This window comes from Juglans microcarpa x Juglans regia, chromosome 3D (assembly GCF_004785595.1).
Source record: "Juglans microcarpa x Juglans regia isolate MS1-56 chromosome 3D, Jm3101_v1.0, whole genome shotgun sequence".
In the NCBI taxonomy this organism is placed as follows: Eukaryota; Viridiplantae; Streptophyta; class Magnoliopsida; order Fagales; family Juglandaceae; genus Juglans; species Juglans microcarpa x Juglans regia.
The window spans coordinates 2,073,369-2,095,066 of NC_054598.1; the positions used below are offsets into that span (position 1 = coordinate 2,073,369).

Genomic DNA, 21,698 nt, shown 5'->3' on the forward strand with positions numbered 1-21,698 from the left:
GCATGAATGAGTGGTACTATATATAGGGAAATTATAAATGCTTGGGGCAATATGCAAATGAGTTAGGGTAGGGATACGAAATTCCGAAATTTTATCATTTCCTAGCCACCAGTAGTACTTTGTGGAAATTATGTCATGGGTGTTGGAAGAGTTAATGATCTTTAGTAGAATGTTCAAAAGTGGGAAGCGTAAAACTTTGGTGGAACTAAAGAGACCAAAACACCACTTGCATGCAGTACCATATATAATAATTAATGATGATATTAATTTTTATATATCTTTCATATATATATATATAATGCGTATTGTACGTACCATCTATGATTCGAAAAATACAATTATACGCATAATCTGAGATAGAAAAAAGATGCTATTAGTTATCGTATATTAATAACAATTTTGGGATCATTATATATGACACGCGTTTATAAGAATCAAAGACAGGCCGGTAAGCTGTGTTTTATGATCTCTAGCTAGCAGAAAACTAACATGTTTAGCTAGCTTTCATTACAAGAAAAGTGTTAAAAAAAATTAACTCAAGGAAAATCATGGCAAAGTTTCTTCATGTACTTATGTAGAAAAGATATTCTATAAGATAATAAAAGAAAAAGGTTGAAAGAACTCTAATGAAAATAGACAAATATTATATGCTAGCTTCAAGTATTTTCATAATTATATAATAAAAATTTTTAGGTACACAATTTAAGTTAATTCTAAGAAAAATTCAAATTTTTTTTTATTGGGGTTATATATTTTTTATTTATTTTTTAAAAACCTAAATATATATAAATTCTCAAGTTTTCTTATAAACAAAACATGAATTACTCATAACCAGATTTTGGTTTTGCCTCTGCTCCCTTGAATCCGCCGGTGATAGGTGCCTTAAGCTTGCATGGCGGAAGTCTTTATACGCCTAATTTATCCTGTAAGAAAACTTATAATTCGAGTCAATATTCCCTACGATCCGGTCTAACAGTACTAGCAGCCAATTAAGTACCGTATTGATCATGTTAATGTTATTGTTATTCAAAATATGCAAGCAATTACTAATTAATTAATTAATTAGATATATGTCGATATATGGCCTAAAAATCAGCGCATGCATGCACTTAGTCCAGGGTGGGCGTCGTACCCTGTAAGTCATGATGAGAAGTATGCTAATGACCAACGTAAGCTAAGTCGATTGCGATCGAACTCGCGCGTGCGTGAACTCGGGTGGTCCTAATTATGGTGGTAGATGCAACATATATCGCATTGAACAGTACTACTGGTCATGACCTGACGATCACGGCTATCTCGATGCATGCATGATGCCGTGATCATGAATTAACTTAATTTGTGGGCACTTTAAAAAAAAAAAAAAAAACTGAATTTGTGAGTAGAAAAATTAATTAAAACTCGTGAGCACATGTTTTATTTATATATATATATATATATTAATTCGTGTTTACAAGTCAAAGTACTGATCAATCGAAAGTCGAATGGCATATCGGTTATCGATCGTGAGGAGGATTATATATATGCGCATCTTGGCCTCTACTGCAGTAATGGTTAGACTTTTTAAGGATTTTTAAATATTGACTTTTTTTTTTTGTAATTTTAATGACTGAATCACGATTATTTAATTTCTAATATAGAGTACGATCATATTTGATAAGAGAAAAAAATTACTAGAAAATTTATATATAAGTACTCGAAATATACTCTCCAATATCTCCAAACCGAAATCTCCGATCCTCTTATCCAATCGGATTCCTTAAATAAATAATCTAAAAGCAGTTTGAATTGCAGTAGGATTTTGTTGATGAAGCGACTCTGTCGCGAAGGACTCTTCTGACGGGATGCTGTCATCTGGCACTTAATTTTCTCAACAGTATCAGTTTATGATCATTCAAACTCTTCTATGGATAATTACAGAACTATTGAAACTTGCTTTTCACATTCTTAACTTATCTAAAACACTTCATAATAATTTCTAGATAAACTCAAAATAGTTATAGATAAAGTTAAAGTACTTTACATTCATCTAAATTACAAAATTAAAGATAAAATAAACTCTATCATCTTAATCACTTAGTCTTATTCAAACTTATCTAACCACTTAGTCTTAGCTAAACTTTTACATCTACATTATGGATAAAAACTTTTAGCCATTTGCCAAGACTTCCCCCGCCACCTGGAAAATTAAGAACGAAAGAATCATTTGCTTGATCTGCCTTTGGATGACTAAAAAATAGGGTCAAGTGTAGACTGCCTTCCTCATTCGCTGGGCAAAGGAAAAATCCAAAGTGATGCATCAGTTTCCCCATTTTTTCTCTAGAATCATCTCATGATCACGTGGTAATTGTCACGGAATTCCAATGGTCATTGGTAGGTAGGGACTTGCATAGCACTCTCTTTACTTTGTCTTTTCATTAAGAGCGGTGCTACTCGGGCACTAGGCCAAATTGGTATTTTTATTTTCTTTTTAATTATTATTTTTTTATATTTTTTAACATTTTTAAATATTTTTTAAAAATATAAAAAATATAAATATATTAATAGTCATTTTTTTATTAAATAAAAAAAATAAAAAAATATAAAATATCAAAATGAGAAAACAAATTAAATGAAGAAAGTAACATTTTTCTTTCATTAATTACTTGGCCGTTCTTTCTATTTATTTTCTCATTCTTCTGCAGGAAAATGTTGGCAGAGTTTCAGAATATTCGTTGCCCTTTCTTTTTGGTGCCTAGGACTACTGAACCTACGATACAAATTAAGAAAACGTATTCATGCATGAATTCTCAGCACAACCTTATTTTACTTTAAAGCTGTGTTCATGATCAGCCCTAATTAAGGATCGGTACTATATAATATATATATATATATTAATACATATATGTGGGTAAGTAAGTCAAACGGGCGCCGGATATACATATAGTAGCTAGCAATATGCTCAGAGAAAATTGCGCTTCCTAGTTATTTTAAAAGGAAAAAAGAAATATTCTAGTCACATAATAATTATATAAAAATAATTTTACAAACTGATGTAGTTTAATATTATTTATCAAATTTTAAAGTTAATTTTATTGTAAAGTAAATCTTTATAAGGATCACATAAAATACGTCAGTTTATGAACTTACTTTTGTATAATCATTTGTGACTCACGTAGCACTCCTCAAAAGAAAATGATAGATCCACCGATTATTTGTATCGAAATGCATTCTTTTAGTATTTATATTTGTTTATTTTTTAGTAGTGTTTTTTATTTTTTAATTTTTTTTTTAAAATACACAAAAAATACTGTTTTAAAAAAATTTGCTTTTAACACTCTTGTACAAAGTGTCGGTACACTTTGCCTGTGGCAGTAGAACCCGCGTCCATATTGTTGCAACGTTAAATATAAGTCTTAAATAGATTAATTTTATATAAATATTTTATAAAAAAGTAAATTTTATTAATAAAAAATAATTTTTTTACACTTTTTTAAGGCGAGTCTACTTTTTTACAAAGACTTGCGTGAAGTTTATTTATTTAAAATTTGTATAAATCATTTCTCTTTAAATTTGATTAAATCGGTTGCTGCCTTTGATCTTCAGCTAGCTAGCGTCAATAAATCTTGTACAGTTTCCAAATTGTCTGCTTCATCTCTAGCTGATCTTCAAAACCTCGTGGTTAATTTCCACAACCTAAGCGATAATTAAACATTTCCACGCATGACTTCCTTAGGATAACTACTACAACTTTCCCCAACCAAATTAGTCGAAAGCTATTTATTAATTTCTGATTGATCCCGTAATTGGTGCGAGAAATATGGAGTACCCATGTTTCAATTATGAATACGTACATGCATGACGCAATTCACATGCAATGGATATTCTCATGGGATATTTGGGATCAGGTCAAAACTTATTACTATTGATTTATGAAAAGTCTACTTACCATTTCTATATCACACACTTATATTTATTTTTTTATCTTTTTTATTTTTTTCCTTAACTCTTAATTTATATTATGCTCATGACAGAGTATTAGATTAAGAGTTTTACTACTCGTCATCCCTACACACCACAAACTGCTAAACCCAATATGGATATGGACATGGACATGGACCAATATAGCTAAGCCCACGACACAACAAACTACTATGAACGCATCATTATTCATGTTGGTTTCTTTTGCTTTCTTTCTTTTTTTTTTTTTTTAAAAAAAAAGAAATAATTATAAAGTAATATAATCATTTGTTAATCTTCTGAAACTAGTGTAATTTTATCCCTTTTATTTCATCGAGAAATTCTCCATCTTCATGAAATTACACTAAAATTAATTAACAGTTTAAAGAAAGGTGATGGGCGTGGTCATGGATCCTGGATGCACGATGGGGGCTGGCCTACGGAGATGCTTGAACTTTTCTACAAGAACCACATGTAGAATGCTTAAGTGGGCTCAGAAATAAATGCCCAAAGTGCTGCGATGTGTTTATTCGGTCCATTTGGGTTTATTCGGCCTTTTTGGTATCAAATTAATGAATATTTCATGGATGAGAATCTCCTAAAACTTTTGTCCAAATTCTCCGTGAGATAAGGCTTAGGAGTGGGGCGAATTCCACCTGCCTTGACTGGTGGCAGCTAGGGTCATCTGCCCAAGAGGCGAACATATGAAATGAATCAACTTGATTCAAATACAACGACTGATTTCATTAATATTGTAAAATAACAACGCTAGTTGCAGGAGGGAGATGAGATCAATCATGGTGCTATCATTGTCAACGAAATGAAAGGGAAAAATTCAATTTCTACTAAATATAATAGGAAAAGATGATCATTTTTTTCCATAAGCACCACCTGGTAACTAGAACGGCTGCTCCCCGACATAGTTTCCGGGGGGATCATAATTGCAAGTGATGAAGGTGCCGCCGTCGTTGCATCTAACTTTACCACAGCCCAAGCGCAAATATGGATAGCGCCAAACCACCTGAGTATAGTGGCCGCACTGGCGGCCGGCAGCACATGATCTAGTGGTTGCGTTGTAGTCGGCCTTCTCTGCTACCCAAAGGTTAACGGCAGCCGTTCCCGAGAGGTCACCACTGCTCCATGCAAGATTCTCACCGTAAGGGCCACCCGAGTGCACTAGTCTGCAATCACCCTTACGTTGATTAGCATAGTTCTGTGCGTATGCCGCTATGGTAGCATTCCAAGTAATAGGTCCGATTCCCACCTCTGATCGAGCTGCGTTGTGAGCGTTGACGTAGTCCTGTGGTGATGAACCAATCTGGGGACAGGAGAGATGGATAATGGTATAATCCAGGACACAGACAATTGCTAATGAAATGTTACCCATTGCAGTATTGCCCACCGGCCACCTTGGAAAGAAGTGTTGGGTAAATCCATACAACAGAACTCTAAAAATTCAAGTACATAGTAACACTAAAAATTTAAGGTGGTTTAATAACGGCTTACATCTACATAAAAGAACTCTACTAGTAAATATTAGAACATAATAAAATATTATAAAAGAAGAAGATCACACTTCACTTAACTCAACTTTTTTTTTTTTTTTTTTTTCTCAGAGTTCTTTTGGCTCTCTCTTCTTTTTTCTTCCTTAGTGTATTTGAGGCTCTCGATAGGAGGCCGAATATATTATCTCCTCACCTGTATGAATGCATTTAATTTGCATTAATTTGTAACTAAATACAGTTAGCTGCTAGCAATCATTATGGACTACTTGACATGGACTTCTACAATAAGGGAGAAATTGACTTGCAGTTGCCTTTAGAGGACTCGGAAAGTAATTCAAAACAGGGTTAGTTTAGACTACTTACGTACTTCCATATTTATTTGCTGTAAAAGGGTTAATGTTCCGCAGCGAGTGCAGCAATGAAGCGTTTGGCCCGATGTGTTTACAATTCAAGAATGCGTTTAGATCTTAAATTGAATTGAATTAAATTGAAATAAAAGTTAAAAATTAAAAAAAATATTATTTTTTAATATTATTATTATTTTAAAATTTGAAAAATTTAAAAAAATTAAATTGTTTATTATATTTTATATTAAAATTTTAAAAAATTATAATAATTAGATAAAATAAGTTGAAATAAATTGAGATGAGTTTGAGATTACTAATATGTAACCTACTATACAAAGAAAAAGCTAGTTGTATATATATATTTATTGCAATTACCTTTACATGATAACCTTCCTCGTCTCTCCTAGCTATATAATTTCTAGATTGTCTGCCTTACGAATTACGATAAATAAATATTTCTAAAGCAAGTCATGCAGTACTATGATATTGTTTCTTGAGTGCGTATTTTTTTCCCATCATGCAATAATATCTCCAAATTTGTCAAAAAGAAAAAAAAAAAAAACAAAATTGGAGCTATTTGAGGTTGATCTATTTCTCTCTTCAACTTAGAACAAATTTACTTTATTAGTGAAAACTGTTGTCGATCTTCATTTTTAACTTATTTGATCATTTATGAACATATTGATCATTCATTCATTGGTATGATACATTTTAAGGTTATGTTTGGAATACAAATTCACCTCAGCCCATCTTAATTAACCAATTATTGATGGGACCTACTACTTTTTCAATTTTACATAAAAAAGTTAATTCATCTCAACTTACTTTATACATTTAAACACATATCTCAACTTATTTACAATCAAACACATCTCAATGCAGGGACCCACAAAATATTACTATTCACATAAACTCAAATCATCTCAGCATTCAAATGTAGCCTTAAGTGGTTTTCTGTACAGATATTTAACGTAGGAAACTACTTATACATTATATTGATTAGTCATTGACTACTGTATTAATTGAAGATGACAAATTGAAACTGATCATAACTAAAATCTAGCATTACTCTTTTCAAATTGTCTGCTTCTCTCTTCAAAGCCCTAGTCAGTGACAAAGTTACATATTTCCCGTAATGCTCAATATCTTTCATTATGATTTCAGTGTTTATATACACACATTACAGAAGGTTCTGGAATCAGAAAAGGGAATAAAAGTTTGTTACAAGCATTGAAGAGAATAACAGAAAAGTTTGCCTACGGTTGTTCTTGCACTCTACACTGCTGTACAGTTTGTAATGCATCTATGCTAATACGTCCCCTCAAGTCTAATGGGGTGTCAACAACATTGAGACTCGACCAAAAATTATAAAATTTATCAAAGACTAAAGGCTTTGTAAAAACATCCGCAATTTGATCCTTGGAGCTGATGAAAGAAACTGCAAGAGACTTAGCTGCAACCCTATCCCTCACAAAGTGAAAATCAATATCCATGTGCTTGGTTTTTGAATGGTATATTGGATTGGTAGCAAGATAATTTGCACCAATATTGTCACACCATAAAGTTGGAGCTTTAGAGAGATTAATTCCAAGTTCACAGAGTACAGTTTGTAACCAAATTAGTTCATCAACAGCAGTAGCAATGGATTTATACTCAACTTCAGTGCTTGATCTTGACACTGTCTTTTGCTTTCTAGAACTCCAGGAGATTAAGTGTTGACCAAGAAAAATGCAGAAGCCCCCTGTCAATTGTCTATTATCTGGGCATCCCGCCCAATCAGCATCAGAGTATGCTTGGAGATTGAAAGAGGTTTTGAAAGGAAACAATAGGCCATGATTAATTGTGCCTTTGAGGTATCTCAAGATCCTTTTAACAGCACTCCAATGTGGCACTTTCTGTTCATGCATAAACTGGCATACTTTGTTCACATAAAAGCTTTTATTTCATCGAGAAATTCTCCATCTTCATGAAATTATAGTAAAATTAATTAACAGTTTAAAGAAAGGTGATGGGCGTGGTCATGGATCCTGGATGCACGATGGGGGCTGGCCTACGGAGATGCTTGAACTTTTCTACAAGAACCACATGTAGAATGCTTAAGTGGGCTCAGAAATAAATGCCCAAAGTGTTGCGATGTGTTTATTCGGCCTTTTTGGTATCAAATTAATGAATATTTCATGGATGAGAATCTCCTAAAACTTTTGTCCAAATTCTCCGTGAGATAAGGCTTAGGAGTGGGGCGAATTCCACTTGCCTTGACTGGTGGCAGCTAGGGTCATCTGCCCAAGAGGCGAACATATGAAATGAATCAACTTGATTCAAATACAACGACTGATTTCATTAATATTGTAAAATAACAACGCTCGTTGGGAGGAGGGAGATCAGATAAATCATGGTACTATCATATTCATTGTCAACGAAATGAAAAGGAAAAATTCAAGTATTACTAATATATAGGAAAAAATATCATTTTTTTCCATAAGCAACAACTATTAATTAGTACGGCCGCTGCCCAACATAGTTGCCCGGGGGATCATAATTGCAAGTGATGAAGGTGTCGGTGTCGTTGCATCTGACTTTACCACAACCCAAGTGCAAAGAATCACACCAAACCACCTGAGTATAGTGGCTGCATTGGCGGCCGGCAGCACATGAGTTAGAGTTGTAGTTGTAGTCGGCCTTCTCCCCTACCCAAAGTTTAATGGCAGCTTGGCCTGCAACCTAGCCTGGTACAATTGGATTTGTGCCCGACCCGAGTGAGATTGTTTATGGTGCCCTGAACAAAAATAAAATCGGGTCGACTCATACGACCCGACCAAAAAAAAAATCTACTTTCTTTACATCAATTTACATAATCTCTTATCTGAATCTCAGATCTACAATCATCATCAAATTTAAGAACAAACCATCTTCATTTTCACGAGCATGCCAAACTCGTTCAAGCTGTTGTATCCATCTTCATTTTCATCAACATGCCAGAGTACTGATGTAGCTCTCAAACGAGGGAATTCAACTCCTAGCTTTGCTAAAACCTTTTGCAGCTCTATCTGGCTAAGCCTGCCATTTTTGTCCATGTCACAACACTCATACATAGATTTCAATTGCGTATCACCGCATGTCACATATTCATCCTTGACAGCAACTTTATGAGGCATAGCAGCAAGAGACATTATTCTTTTGCTGGCAGAGTTGGTGTTTTGGTTTCTCGTGCTAAAAACTAAAAAGGGAATATTATAGGTATCTAAAATTATATGTAGTTTGCTTGCTGTTGCAACTGCTCTGGGATGGGCTGGCCTGTATGGAAATGATATGGGTTTATATAGAACTTCAAGTGCATGCATGCAACTTCGTTTGATGTTGATGCGAATAAAGAGAGAAAAAAGGGAAACAAAAACATCACCATCACTATCATCAAAACACCAACTCCGCTAGCAAAAGATCACCACTCGTGGCTTCTCCTTCTTCTACAGTTGTTCATCATGAAATAGTCACTCTGTTTCTGCAACACATGAAACAGTCATATTGCCCCTCAAAGCCTAGACGCTACTCTCACCTGGTTCTGCTCGAAAACCTCCAAACAAATTCCATTTTCACCACAATGTGACCCTAACAATCTCACTCATCGTAGGTTCATCCCCACAGAGCGTTACCATGGTCCTCGACACGGGGAGTGAACTCTCTTAGTTTCATTGCAAAAAAAAAAAAAAAAAAAAAACCCAAACTTCCACTCCATATTCAACCCACTCCTATCTTCTTCCTACTCTCCAATCCCATGCTCCTTGCTCGCCTGCAAAACCCGTACCAAGACCTTACTCTTACAGTCCTATCTGTATCTTACGACCCGAATAAGCTCTGCCACACGAAAGTATCCTACCCAGATGCCTTGTCCAATGAAGGCAACTTCGCTTACGAATTGATCGGTGAGTTTTACATGGGAGGCAGGGTTCTCATCCGGATTAAGGAGGCTAGGGTTTGAGAACTGAAGATAAGTATGCTTTTATAGTCGGACGAGTTGATACCCAAAACATAGACCCGCTACTAGTCGTGTTGGAGATCCAAAAAGATGAAACCCGATAAAATTCGGGTTTGTTCGAGTTATTTTAATCGGACTCAACGGGTTATCGGATTATATGCACAGCCCTAACGACAATCGTTCCCAAGAGGTCACCACTGCTCCATGCAATATTCTCACCATAAGGGCCACCCGAGTGCACTAGTTTGCAATCACCCATACGTTGATTAGCATAGTTCTGTGCGTATGCCGCTACACTAGCATCCCAAGTAATAGGTCCAACTCCCACCTCTGATTGAGCTGCGTTGTGAGCGATGACGTAGTCCTGTGATGATGAATCAATCTGGGGATAAGAGAGATAGATGATGGTATAATCCAGGACACAGATAATTGCTAATGAAATGTTGCCCATTGCAGTATTGCCCCCTGGCCACCTTGGAAAGAAGGGAGAAATTGACTTGTGGTTGCCTTTGGATCATGACTCAAAAAGTAATTCAAAACAGGGTTAGTTTAGACTACGTATATACTTCCATATTTATTTGCTGCAAAAGGGTTAATGTTACGCACCAAGTGCAGCAATGAATGATTGATATTTTTCTTTCACATCCTAGATTCTCATCGTTCACCGTGGCGTGTGGGTTACGAGTCTATTACACTCTGTGCATGAACAAGTTGCTACAAGTCGTTCTGGAAAAGGATAAACTCTCTTTTCTGTTTATATGTATTTTGTCTTATTCATCTCCTTTATTTCTGTTTATATGTATTTGTCTTATTCACTTTTTATTATATTTGTTGATTCTATTTTGGGTATATGGTTCTGTTAGGTTGTTAGGGCAAAGTGTCTATATGAGGATTCCATTGTATCGTGCATTTCCATTCAGTGAAAATAGTACAAAATATTTTCCAGACCTTCGTGCCTTATGCTCTCTGCTATCTAGCATTTCCTCCCTCTGTTTTATGCTTTCTTACATGGCATCAGAGCTATAGAGCAAACCTTCATGGAGGATCCTATGGAAAGTTCTGGAGATTCATCCTCTACCCACATTGAAAATGCCTCTATTCATTCACACCCTGCTACAAACACCTATCGTGCCATCAATATTGTAACACCCCGCATTTTAGTGTATTTTTACTAAAGGATTATTTTTATTTATTTAAATTTTATTCTCGTATTTTAAAATTGGTTAGATTTTTAATGAGTTTATTTCTATGATTTTAATTTGGTGAAAATTATTTTTATGTGTTTTCTTAATATTTATTTATTGTTATGCATTTAAATTGCTTTTAATATTTATTTAATTACTGTGAGATTTAATTATTTCAATTTGACTTTACCATTACGTTTAAATTATTTTATTTAACTTGAGGGTTTGAAATAATTTCCGTTGGATCATTTTTGTGACCCAAGTTATGAGGATTAGACCTCATTTCTTTCTCTGCATTTTCTCTTTCCTCTTTTCTTTTTCTTCCTTTTTCTTTTTCTTCTTTCTTTTCTTTTTCTTTTCCTGGTTTTCTTCCCGTGCGCGCGCCTAGTTTCCTCTCTCTCTCTCTCCGTCCGTTCTTCCTCTCCCCCAGCCCGCCGCCGTGCGCCGGCGGTGGTCGACACCGCTCGGCTCCCCAGCTTCCCCAGCCACCGGCGACGCTACCCCTCCATTTCCAGCTCCTCCATCGCCGCCGTTAGCCACCACGAACCCATTGAAGCCGCGGCGTTCCATGCACCACTGCGCCGCCGTCGCGCCACCTCCGGCCACCATCTTCCTACCACTTCATTCTCGACCTCTTGGCAACCCATTGGACCCAACCCCACCTCCGATCTGTCACCGGTGAAGCACATCCAACTCCATTTCCGTTTTGGGCTTTTTGGTCTTCTACCGCCGCCCATGCCGCCACCCACGGCCAACCTTCACCACCACTAGCTTCATCGACCTCCTTAGGCCCTACCCTATCATTTTTGGGTCTTCGTTTGTCTCTGTTGAAAAGTGGGTATCTGTGACCCACGGCCACAGTGTATTTTACACTGTTCTGTAGTTGTTTTTCCACTTCTTGCAGCTTTGTGATCCTTCGGAAATTGCTTTATAGCATTGTAAGTATTTCTCCAAAGAACTTTCGTAATTTAAATATATTTTTGCACTAACCCATCTCACTGTATTTTTTGGCATGCCGGACTGAGTCCGAGGAGTTCGGGGGTCGGATGGATTTGTGATTGGAGTTGTTTGGTTGGATTTGATTGGATTGGTAATTGTTGGTTTGGATATTGTGTTGGTACATGTGCATTTCATTATTTCATGCTTGATCATGTTTGTAAACGAAAACTGGGTTTTCGTGTATTGCATTCATGTTCATGTGTTTTTGAAAACTGAATTTTCATGTGAGAATGGATTTTTGGTGCGTGTATATCACGACCCCAAGCCGAGATGGGGCATTAACTCGGTGGAGCTCCTCTGGTTACTCGGGAGCGGAATATACTGAGTAACGTCCCTGGATTGTCGCCGGGCGACAATGGGATCGGACGAGATGGTTTCGTGCCGACTCCGTGGTCCTTCTGCTGGCGGGGACTAGAGGATGTCTGGCCACGTACGCGCTGGGCGCGGAACTGGGCATCGCTCGTTGCGTAGTGTGGGTGCTTGGCCATGTACGCGCTGGGCGCGAAACTGAGCACCGCTACGAAGCCAGGACGTGTAGATGGTCCATAGGGGAGGCCATGGTGCATATGGAAATAATGCATGGTGCATTTGGAATTAATGCACTATTTTCTGAGAAAATAGTGCGAGTTGGATTTCTGGGTAAATCATTTTCTGGGAAAATGTTTTACGGATATTTTGGGCCAAAATGGGATTTTGGCATGTGTTGGAAAATTATCATTTTCGGGAAAAATGATGTCTTGTGGAAAAATGCATATTCATCATGTGCATGCATGTTAGTTGCATTTAATGTATTTTATATTACGTTGTTATTTGAGGTCATACTTACCTGCGATACCATTTTGTGGTAACGCAGATTTTGATACAGATGAGGAGGAGGAGGGCGAGCCTGAGGAGACGGCTCCGCCCGAGGAGTGATCTGGGATCACTCGTTTGTTTATTTGAAAACTATTGTAATATATTTTTATGGATGACTGTATAACTGCTATTTAAATTTTTACTGATGTTTGATTGTAAATAAATTCTGGTACTTAGTTGACTATCCGCTGCGTTATTTTATTTATACACTGTTGCATGTACACACACTGGCACTTCGTTGGGATGTGTGACCGTGTTGTCAGCATCCTGGTGTCTCGATCCCTGTGTATTTATATAAGGGGGATTGGGGCGCCACATGTGGTATTAGAGCAGTTCGGCTCTGGGTAAAACCACATGTCCCTTAGGATAGTACCAGAAAATTATTTTTATTATTTTAAAATAATAAAATTTTTGTTTAAGTGGTGTAAGTTAAGTTATTTATTTTATATTATGTTAATTGATGTTAATTGATGTTATTTGATTTATTTGATTTTATTGCTTTAATTAGTGTTTACCTTTGGTTGAGTATGATTTTATTGGCTTTATTTATTTTATTGTATAATAATTCTGTTGTTTATTTATTTTATTGTATAATAATTCTGTTGTTTATTTATTTTATTGTATAATAATTTTGGTGTTTATTTATTTTATTGTATAATAATTTTGTTGTTTATTTATTTTATTGTATGTTATTTTAATTTAATTGTTTTATTTTATGTCGGATTATTTTATTATTTTATTTATTTTATTGTGAACTACTTCATTGGTTTTATGCATTTTGTCGTATGTTATTTTATTTATGAAATTTTATTTTATTTTGTTTTGTTCGAAATTGAAAGGCGGGTTAAGGGTTATGTTATGACAGGAAGATGGTACGACTGAGAAGGCCATTGTTAGGCTTAAACATTGGTATAGTAGGCCTGAACTCTTGGTAATTGGTTGTTTTAATATCAAGGCTTGAACATCAGGGTCTGGGTGAACTCTTTGGGTTAGGTACTCAAGTTGCTGCTAAGGAGGGGAATAGTTTTTAATTGCTTAGGATAATTGAGGATTTAGGTTCCGTAGAATTTAGGTAATGAGTCTTTCGGGTAGGAGGTTGTAAGTTCAACGAATGTCAATGTTAGATTTATGAGAAGTTCATCTAAGGTTTGTGGCCCCATAGTTTTTTAGAAAATAAGTTAATGGGATTTAAGCTGGTAGGTTCAACAAGCAATTAAGAGATTACTTAAATTAGAAGTTTTTGATCTTGCTGACCTCGATAAGCAATTTGATAACATTTGGGGTTTTAGAATTTACAAGTTTTTTAAGGCGAATGTTTTAGAGTTAAGGTCATCGATCTTGAGGATTTCAGGAAATGATTTCTATCTGGGTTAAGGTTTTAGAATTGCAGAGTTGAAGGGCTGAATTAAAATAGGATTGATGAGAGTTAAGTTACTGATATGAGAATTTTTTTAGGGGAGAATTTCTTTGGAGATGGAAGATGTTGATCTAGTTCGGTTAATAATTGTTTTTAGCTTGAGGTTACAGTGACAGGTTAATGATTTAATCCATATCAATTTTAAGGATAATAGATGGTGATGATTTAAGAAATGATTCTTATTGATTTCGAGGATATAGGTTTAGTGATGGAAATGGTAATGATGATCACTTGCACATTTGGAGCATTTTTGGTTTTGGCTAAGGGTGCATGTGATCGATGCATGGTAGTGGTGAGTGTTTATGCATATTTCGGAGAGTTCAGGTCCTAGTCTCATTTTGGTTTGAAAGAAGTGGTTTTGGTAGGTGTGGAAGAGGAGTCGACACAATAGTAGTAATTTAAGAAACCTTGGCTTGGAGTTTTTGGTGAGTTGATCGAAGTGTGTAGTCGAGTGGGTTACTCAATGAAATCATGGTTAGGAATAGTTATTGTGATTATCTTCAGGAATTAATTGTGACTTGAGGTCACCTAGGAATTTAAATTTTTGAGGCTATACTTTCTTTTGGAGTTTGAGCATCTAGTTGGTTGAATGAAGGACATTGTTATTTAACTTGAAGAGAGATTGATGGGATGTCATGTATGGTGTATGAAACTATCTTCGAAGTTGAAGCTTAGGCATCAACAGTAGATAATATGATCAAGTATGTGGGTTAATAAAGCATTAGGATCTTTGGGTGTTGTGCAATGGCTTTTGGTGGATTGATTATTTAAGCAGTATGGCTTGCCTTGAGGTTTAATAGTGATGTACTATTGAAGGAACTAATTGTGTTAATACTAGCTTATAGGAGTAGAAGTAGCTGGGCGAGCTACCAAGGAAGTTTTGTTAATGTTTTGGTGAAGTCAATGGTGGTTCGTTGTGAGTTTAGTCACCGTTAGATTAGATGTTGTTTAGAATGTAGATGGTGAGCTTTCGGGTTTAGGTTATTAGGTAGAAGTCTCTAGGCACTCTTTTGATTCGCTAGGTTGGAATTGAGTCTTTTAAAGTATGTTTCTTATCTTGGAGGAGATGAATGTATTTTGGGTTGACGTTGTTTATTTTCAATTTGAGATGTTGAGGTTGTTTGATATTGATTTTCTGTCAATGATCATGGGTGTATTTTATAGAATTTGATTTTGATCAAGGCAGCAGAAGTTAATTGAGGAATTTGAGTTATAACTCGTGGTTTTGGGAGAGAGTATTTTTCTATCAAATTGTGATAAGGGTTTTGGTTAGTAGGAATGGAGCCACCTTGTACTCGATGGTGTTAGTTTCATGAGGACGTAAGTTTTATGCATGTGGCGAATATCAGAGTGCGCAGCAGAAGCGTGGTATTTTTGTTGTAGTCAGGAGTTCAAATTGTGCTGATTTGAAGAATTAGTGGTGACTTGAATTTTGAGAAGATACTTGTAATTAGAGATTAATCATTTGGTTGTGCAATTTGTTATTGATGGTTAACATTGGAAGTGACTATTAGGTTTCCAATAGTAGAATTCCATGAAGGTTTAGAAGTTGGAGCATAGGAGTTGATTGAGGTTGGCACATATTATTGTATGGATCTATTGATCATTGAAATTTATTGGATGTTGTATTAAGGTTCTCGAGGAAATGAGATTTTGGATAGCATAGTCACCCTGGGATTACTGGTCGTGATGTGTCATTGGGGACTAAAATGAGTATGTTGGATATCGTCATGTTTATTGAGAAATGTACCACGTGCCGTCAAGTTAAGGCTGAGCATCAAGGTAGACTTCAACCTCTCCCTATTCCAGAGTGGAAGTGGGATGATATTTCTATGGATTTTGTTGTGGGTTTGCCGAGGACTCCTAGTGGGAAGAACTCAATTTGGGCGATTGTTGATTGGTTGATCAAGAGTGCTTATTTCTTGCCTATTATTAATACTGACTCTTTGGGTAAGTTGACTCGGTTATATATCAAGGAGATAGTGCGTTTGTATGGAGTAGCCAAGAGTATCGTGTCAGATTGGGACTCGCGATTCACGTCCCATTTCTGGAAGAGTTTACAGGCAGCATTAGGCACTAAATTGAAGTTTAGTTCGGCGTATCACCCCCAAACAGACGGCCAATCAGAGCGTACTATTCAGACTCTGGAGGATATGTTGCGGTCTCGTGTCATGGAATTCCAAGGAAGTTGGGAGAATCACTTACCGCTTATTGAGTTCTCTTATAATAACAGTTTTCATCCCTCCATTCAGATGGCCCCGTATGAAGCTTTATATGGACGGAAGTGCAGATCGCCTTTATGTTGGGATGAAGTTGGTGAGAACAAATTGCTTGGGCCTGAGATAATTCAAGAAATGAAGGATCAAGTTCAGTTATCAGGAAGAAGATGGCTGAAGCGCAAAGTCGCCAGAAAAGTTACGCAGATACAAGAAGAAGAGACTTATCCTTTGAAGTAGGTGATTGGGTTTATCTTAAAGTCTCTCCTATGAAAGGCGTTAAGCGCTTTGGTAAGAAAGGAAAGCTTAGTCTAAGATATGTTGGCCATTTTCAGATCGTAGAGAATGTTGGGTTTGTTGCTTATAGAGTGGCCTTGCCGGACTATTTTGGTGGTATGTTCTTAGTCTGCTCTTAGTTGAATCTTATTCCTGTCTTAGTCTTAATGTTGACCTTGCCAATTTCGAGGACGAAATTTTATTTAAGGGGGGAGGATGTAACACCCCGTATTTTAGTGTATTTTTACTAAAGGATTATTTTTATTTATTTAAATTTTATTCTCGTATTTTAAAATTGGTTGGATTTTTAATGAGTTTATTTCTATGATTTTAATTTGGTGAAAATTATTTTACGTGCTTTCTTAATATTTATTTATTGTTATGCATTTAAATTACTTTTAATATTTATTTAATTACTGTGAGATTTAATTATTTCAATTTGACTTTACCATTACGTTTAAATTATTTTATTTAACTTGAGGGTTTGAAATCATTTCCGTTGGATCATTTTTGTGATCCAAGTTATGAGGATTAGACCTCATTTCTTTCTCTGCATTTTCTCTTTCCTCTTTTCTTTTTCTTCCTTTTTCTTTTTCTTCTTTCTTTTCTTTTTCTTTTCCTGGTTTTCTTCCCGTGCGCGCGCCTAGTTTCCTCTCTCTCTCTCTCCGTCCGTTCTTCCTCTCCCCCAGCCCGCCGCCGTGCGCCGGCGGTGGTCGACACCGCTCGGCTCCCCAGCTTCCCCAGCCACCGGCGACGCTACCCCTCCATTTCCAGCTCCTCCATCGCCGCCGTTAGCCACCACGAACCCATTGAAGCCGCAACGTTCCATGCACCACTGCGCCGCCGTCGCGCCACCTCCGGCCACCATCTTCCTACCACTTTATCCTCGACCTCTTGGCAACCCATTGGACCCAACCCCACCTCCGATCTGTCACCGGTGAAGCACATCCAACTCCATTTCCGTTTTGGGCTTTTTGGTCTTCTACCGCCGCCCATGCCGCCACCCACGGCCAACCTTCACCACCACTAGCTTCACCGACCTCCCTAGGCCCTAACCTATCATTTTTGGGTCTTCGTTTGTCTCCGTTGAAAAGTGGGTATCTGTGACCCACGGCCACAGTGTATTTTACACTGTTCTGTAGCTATTTTTCCACTTCTTGCAGATTCGTGATCCTTCGGAAATTGCTTTATAGCATTGTAAGTATTTCTCCAAAGAACTTTCGTAATTTAAATGTATTTTTTACACTAATCCATTTCACTGTATTTTTTGGCATACCGGACTGAGTCCGAGGAGTTCGGGGGTCGGATGGATTTGTGATTGGAGTTGTTTGGTTGGATTTGATTGGATTGGTAATTATTGGTTTGGATATTGTGTTGGTACATGTGCATTTCATTATTTCATGCATGATCATGTTTGTAAAAGAAAACTGGGTTTTCGTGTATTGCATTCATGTTCATGCGTTTTTGAAAACTGGGTTTTCATGTGAGAATGGATTTTTGGTGCGTGTGTATCACGACCCCAAGCCGAGATGGGGCATTAACTCGGTGGAGCTCCTCTGGTTACTCGGGAGCGGAATATACTGAGTAGCGTCCCCTGGATTGTCGCCGGGCGACAATGGGATCGGACGAGATGGTCTCGTGCCGACTTCGTGGTCCTTCTGCTGGCGGGGACTAGAGGATGTCTGGCCACGTACGCGCTGGGCGCGGAACTGGGCATCGCTCGTTGCGTAGTGTGGGTGCTTGGCCATGTACGCGCTAGGCGAGGAACTGAGCACCGCTACGAAGCCAGGACGTGCAGATGGTCCATAGGGGAGGCCATGGTGCATATGGAAATAATGCATGGTGCATTTGGAATTAATGCACTATTTTCTGGGAAAAAAGTGCGAGTTGGATTTCTGGGTAAATCATTTTCTGGGAAAATGTTTTACGGATATTTTGGGCCAAAATGGGATTTTGGCGTGTGTTGGAAAATTATCATTTTCGGGAAAAATGTTGTCTTGTGGAAAAATGCATATTCATCATGTGCATGCATGTTAGTTGCATTTAATGTATTTTATATTACGTTGTTATTTGAGGTCATACTTACCTGCGATACCATTTTGTGGTAACGCAGATTTTGATACAGATGAGGAGGAGGAGGGCGAGCCTGAGGAGACGGCTCCGCCCGAGGAGTGATCTGGGATCACTCGTTTATTTATTTGAAAACTATTGTAATATATTTTTATGGATGACTGTATAACTGCTATTTAAATTTTTACTGATGTTTGATTGTAAATAAATTATGGTACTTAGTTGACTATCCGCTGCATTATTTTATTTGTACATTGTTGCATGTACACACACTGGCACTTCGTTGGGATGTGTGACCGTGTTGTCAGCATCCTGGCGTCTCGATCCCTGTGTATTTATATAAGGGGGATTGGGGGCGCCACAAATATGGCCCAATATTTGAACCTGAGTGATCTAGGTAACCCTTTTCAGCTAGATAACGGTGACAATCCTGCCGTGGTTCTAGTCACTGACTTACTCACAACAGATAATTATGCCACTTGGTCGCGAGCTATGTGATGTGCCCTTCGTGCTAAGAACAAGTTAGGGTTCATCACTGGCACCATCCACCAACCAACTGACCCCTGCAGATCCTCTACTTGAGCTCTGGGAGCGCTGCAACGACATGGTGGTGTCGTGGATCCAAAACTCGATCAGTCCCTCCATCAAGTCCAGTGTTGTGTTTGTGGATGATGCGCGTGACATTTGGCTTGACCTTCAAGACCGATTCTCCCAACAGAATGGCTCTCGGATCTTTCAGCTTAAGAAATCCCTTGCCAGCATTCTCCAAGACACTGATTCCGTAAGTGTCTATTATGGTAAACTCAAAACTCTTTGGGATGAGCTTTCACTTTATGATCCAATTCCTGTTTGCAACTGTGGCACCATGAAAACCCTTTTATACAGATACCAACGTGACTGTGTTTTCCAATTTCTTATGGGACTACACGATACCTACTCAAATGTCCGTGACCAAATCATGCTCTTAGACCCTTTGCCATCAGTTACCAAAAATTTTTCCCTTATCCAGCAACAGAAGCAACAACACCAGCTCATTTTTCATACCCCATCCTCTGATTCCATGGCCTTAGCCATCAGAAAACCTTTTCTTCCCTTTGCCAAACACTCAAATCAGCCACAACCCTCACCTATGAAAGAAAGAGACTATTGCACATATTGCAAAATCTCTAGTCACTCATTTGAGACATGTTTTAAAGCTGGTAAAGCAAAGGCCCATGTGTGCTCTCATTTCAATCTATCTGGCCACACAATGGAGGAATGTTACAAGCTAAATGGCTATCCACCGAGTCACAAATTCTATACCAAATCTCATAACTCTATTTTATGCTTTCTTACACAGTCACGACTTCATTCCAATCAGACTCAATCGTGGTAGGAACTTGCATGCATAAGTCTTTATTCTGTCGGCTGACCCAATTAGTTAAAGCTCATTCTTTCGGGATTACTAAAGTCTAACCTACTATACAAAGAAAAAGCTAGGTGTATATATATATTTATTGCAATTTCCTTTACATGATAACCTCATTGCCTGCTCCTAGCTATTTATAGATTATCTGCCTTACGATAAATAAATATTTCTAAAGCAAGTTATGCAGTACTATGATATTGTTTCTTGAGTGTGTAATTTTTCCCATCATGCAATAATATCTCCAAATTTGTCAAAAAGAAAAAAAAATACAAAAAACAAAATTGGGGTTATTTGAGGTTGATCTGTTTCTCTCTTCAACTTAGAACAAATTTATTTTATTAGTGAAAACTGTTGTCGATCTTCATTTTTAACATATTTGATCATTTATGAACATATTGATAATTGATATGATACATTTTAAGGCTATGTTTGGAATACAAATTCACTTCAACTCATTTCAAACCAATTATTGGTGGATCCACTACTTTTTCAACTTTTCATAAAAAAGTTAAACTCATCTCAACTTACTTCATACATTTAAACATATATCTCAACTTATTTATAATCAAACACATGATCTCAATGCAGGAACCCACAAAATATTACTATTCACATATCATTTGAGATTATCTCAACATTCAAACGTAAGTTTAAGTGGTTTTCTGTACATATATTTAACGTAGGAAACTACTGTATTAATTGAAGATGACAAATTGAAACTGAACATATCTAAAATCTAGCATTACACTTTTCAAATTGTCTGCTTCTCTCTTCAAAGCCCTAGTGGTTATTTTCCACGTCCTAAGCCATAATAAGCAAGCATCTTCTACTTCTTTTTCTTTTTAGGGCAAGCAAGCATCTTCTTTAGGATAGCGAACATCTTCCTTGATGTCGTTTGAATAAATAATTGAATCACGAAATGTTCGCAAGCTGATTCGATATATATTCTTATATATGGAATATTAATTTTTCATTTTAGAGGTCTTGTCTAATTAAAAAGAGATCGATCAGGCCGTGGCTTTAGGGGGGAAAGACGAAAATTAAGGAAATTAAAATAGTGGAAGCATCATGATCAGATCAGATAATTAGACGGACGGACTAAATGGACTAATTGGCATCGATCGACCCACATACGGTTAATTTGGATATTTCTTACTATAAATAAAGGAGGGCAGACTTTTATAAAATTAAGGGGTCATAACTATTAATTGACTGCATAAACACATATATAAAACAACACCGGACATGATCACAAAGCTAGTTTGCTAGCTAGCGCATGCATGAGTAACCAGGTGCTAGCTACATGACAGAAATTACCACATTTCATAATCGTAAACACATCGGGCCGTTCAGCTAACAGATCGAGATAAACCGAACAGCCTTGCTCGCAATTAATTAGTTGATCATCAGAGTGCGTTTTAGAATTTTATAAACATGCAGCAGCTAGCACTGATCTAAACGTCAAAAAAGCCCAGAGGTTGTTAAAAACGCAAAAGGTACATAAATTAACCA

The 21,698-nt window shown here is 37.0% G+C and overlaps 1 protein-coding gene and 1 pseudogene across 1 annotated transcript; both read right to left on the reverse strand.

Annotated features, from left to right (window-relative positions):
- Positions 1-4,834: 4,834 nt before the first annotated feature.
- LOC121255337 (pathogenesis-related protein 1-like) lies at positions 4,835-10,304 on the reverse strand. The gene is made up of 2 exons (XM_041155600.1): positions 10,219-10,304; positions 4,835-5,332 (listed from the first exon to the last, which is right to left on the reverse strand). Exon 2 carries the CDS (start codon positions 5,321-5,323, stop codon positions 4,835-4,837), a length of 489 nt encoding a protein of 162 aa, XP_041011534.1. The 5' UTR covers positions 5,324-5,332; positions 10,219-10,304.
- LOC121255342 lies at positions 8,265-10,306 on the reverse strand (annotated as a pseudogene).
- Positions 10,307-21,698: the final 11,392 nt, after the last annotated feature.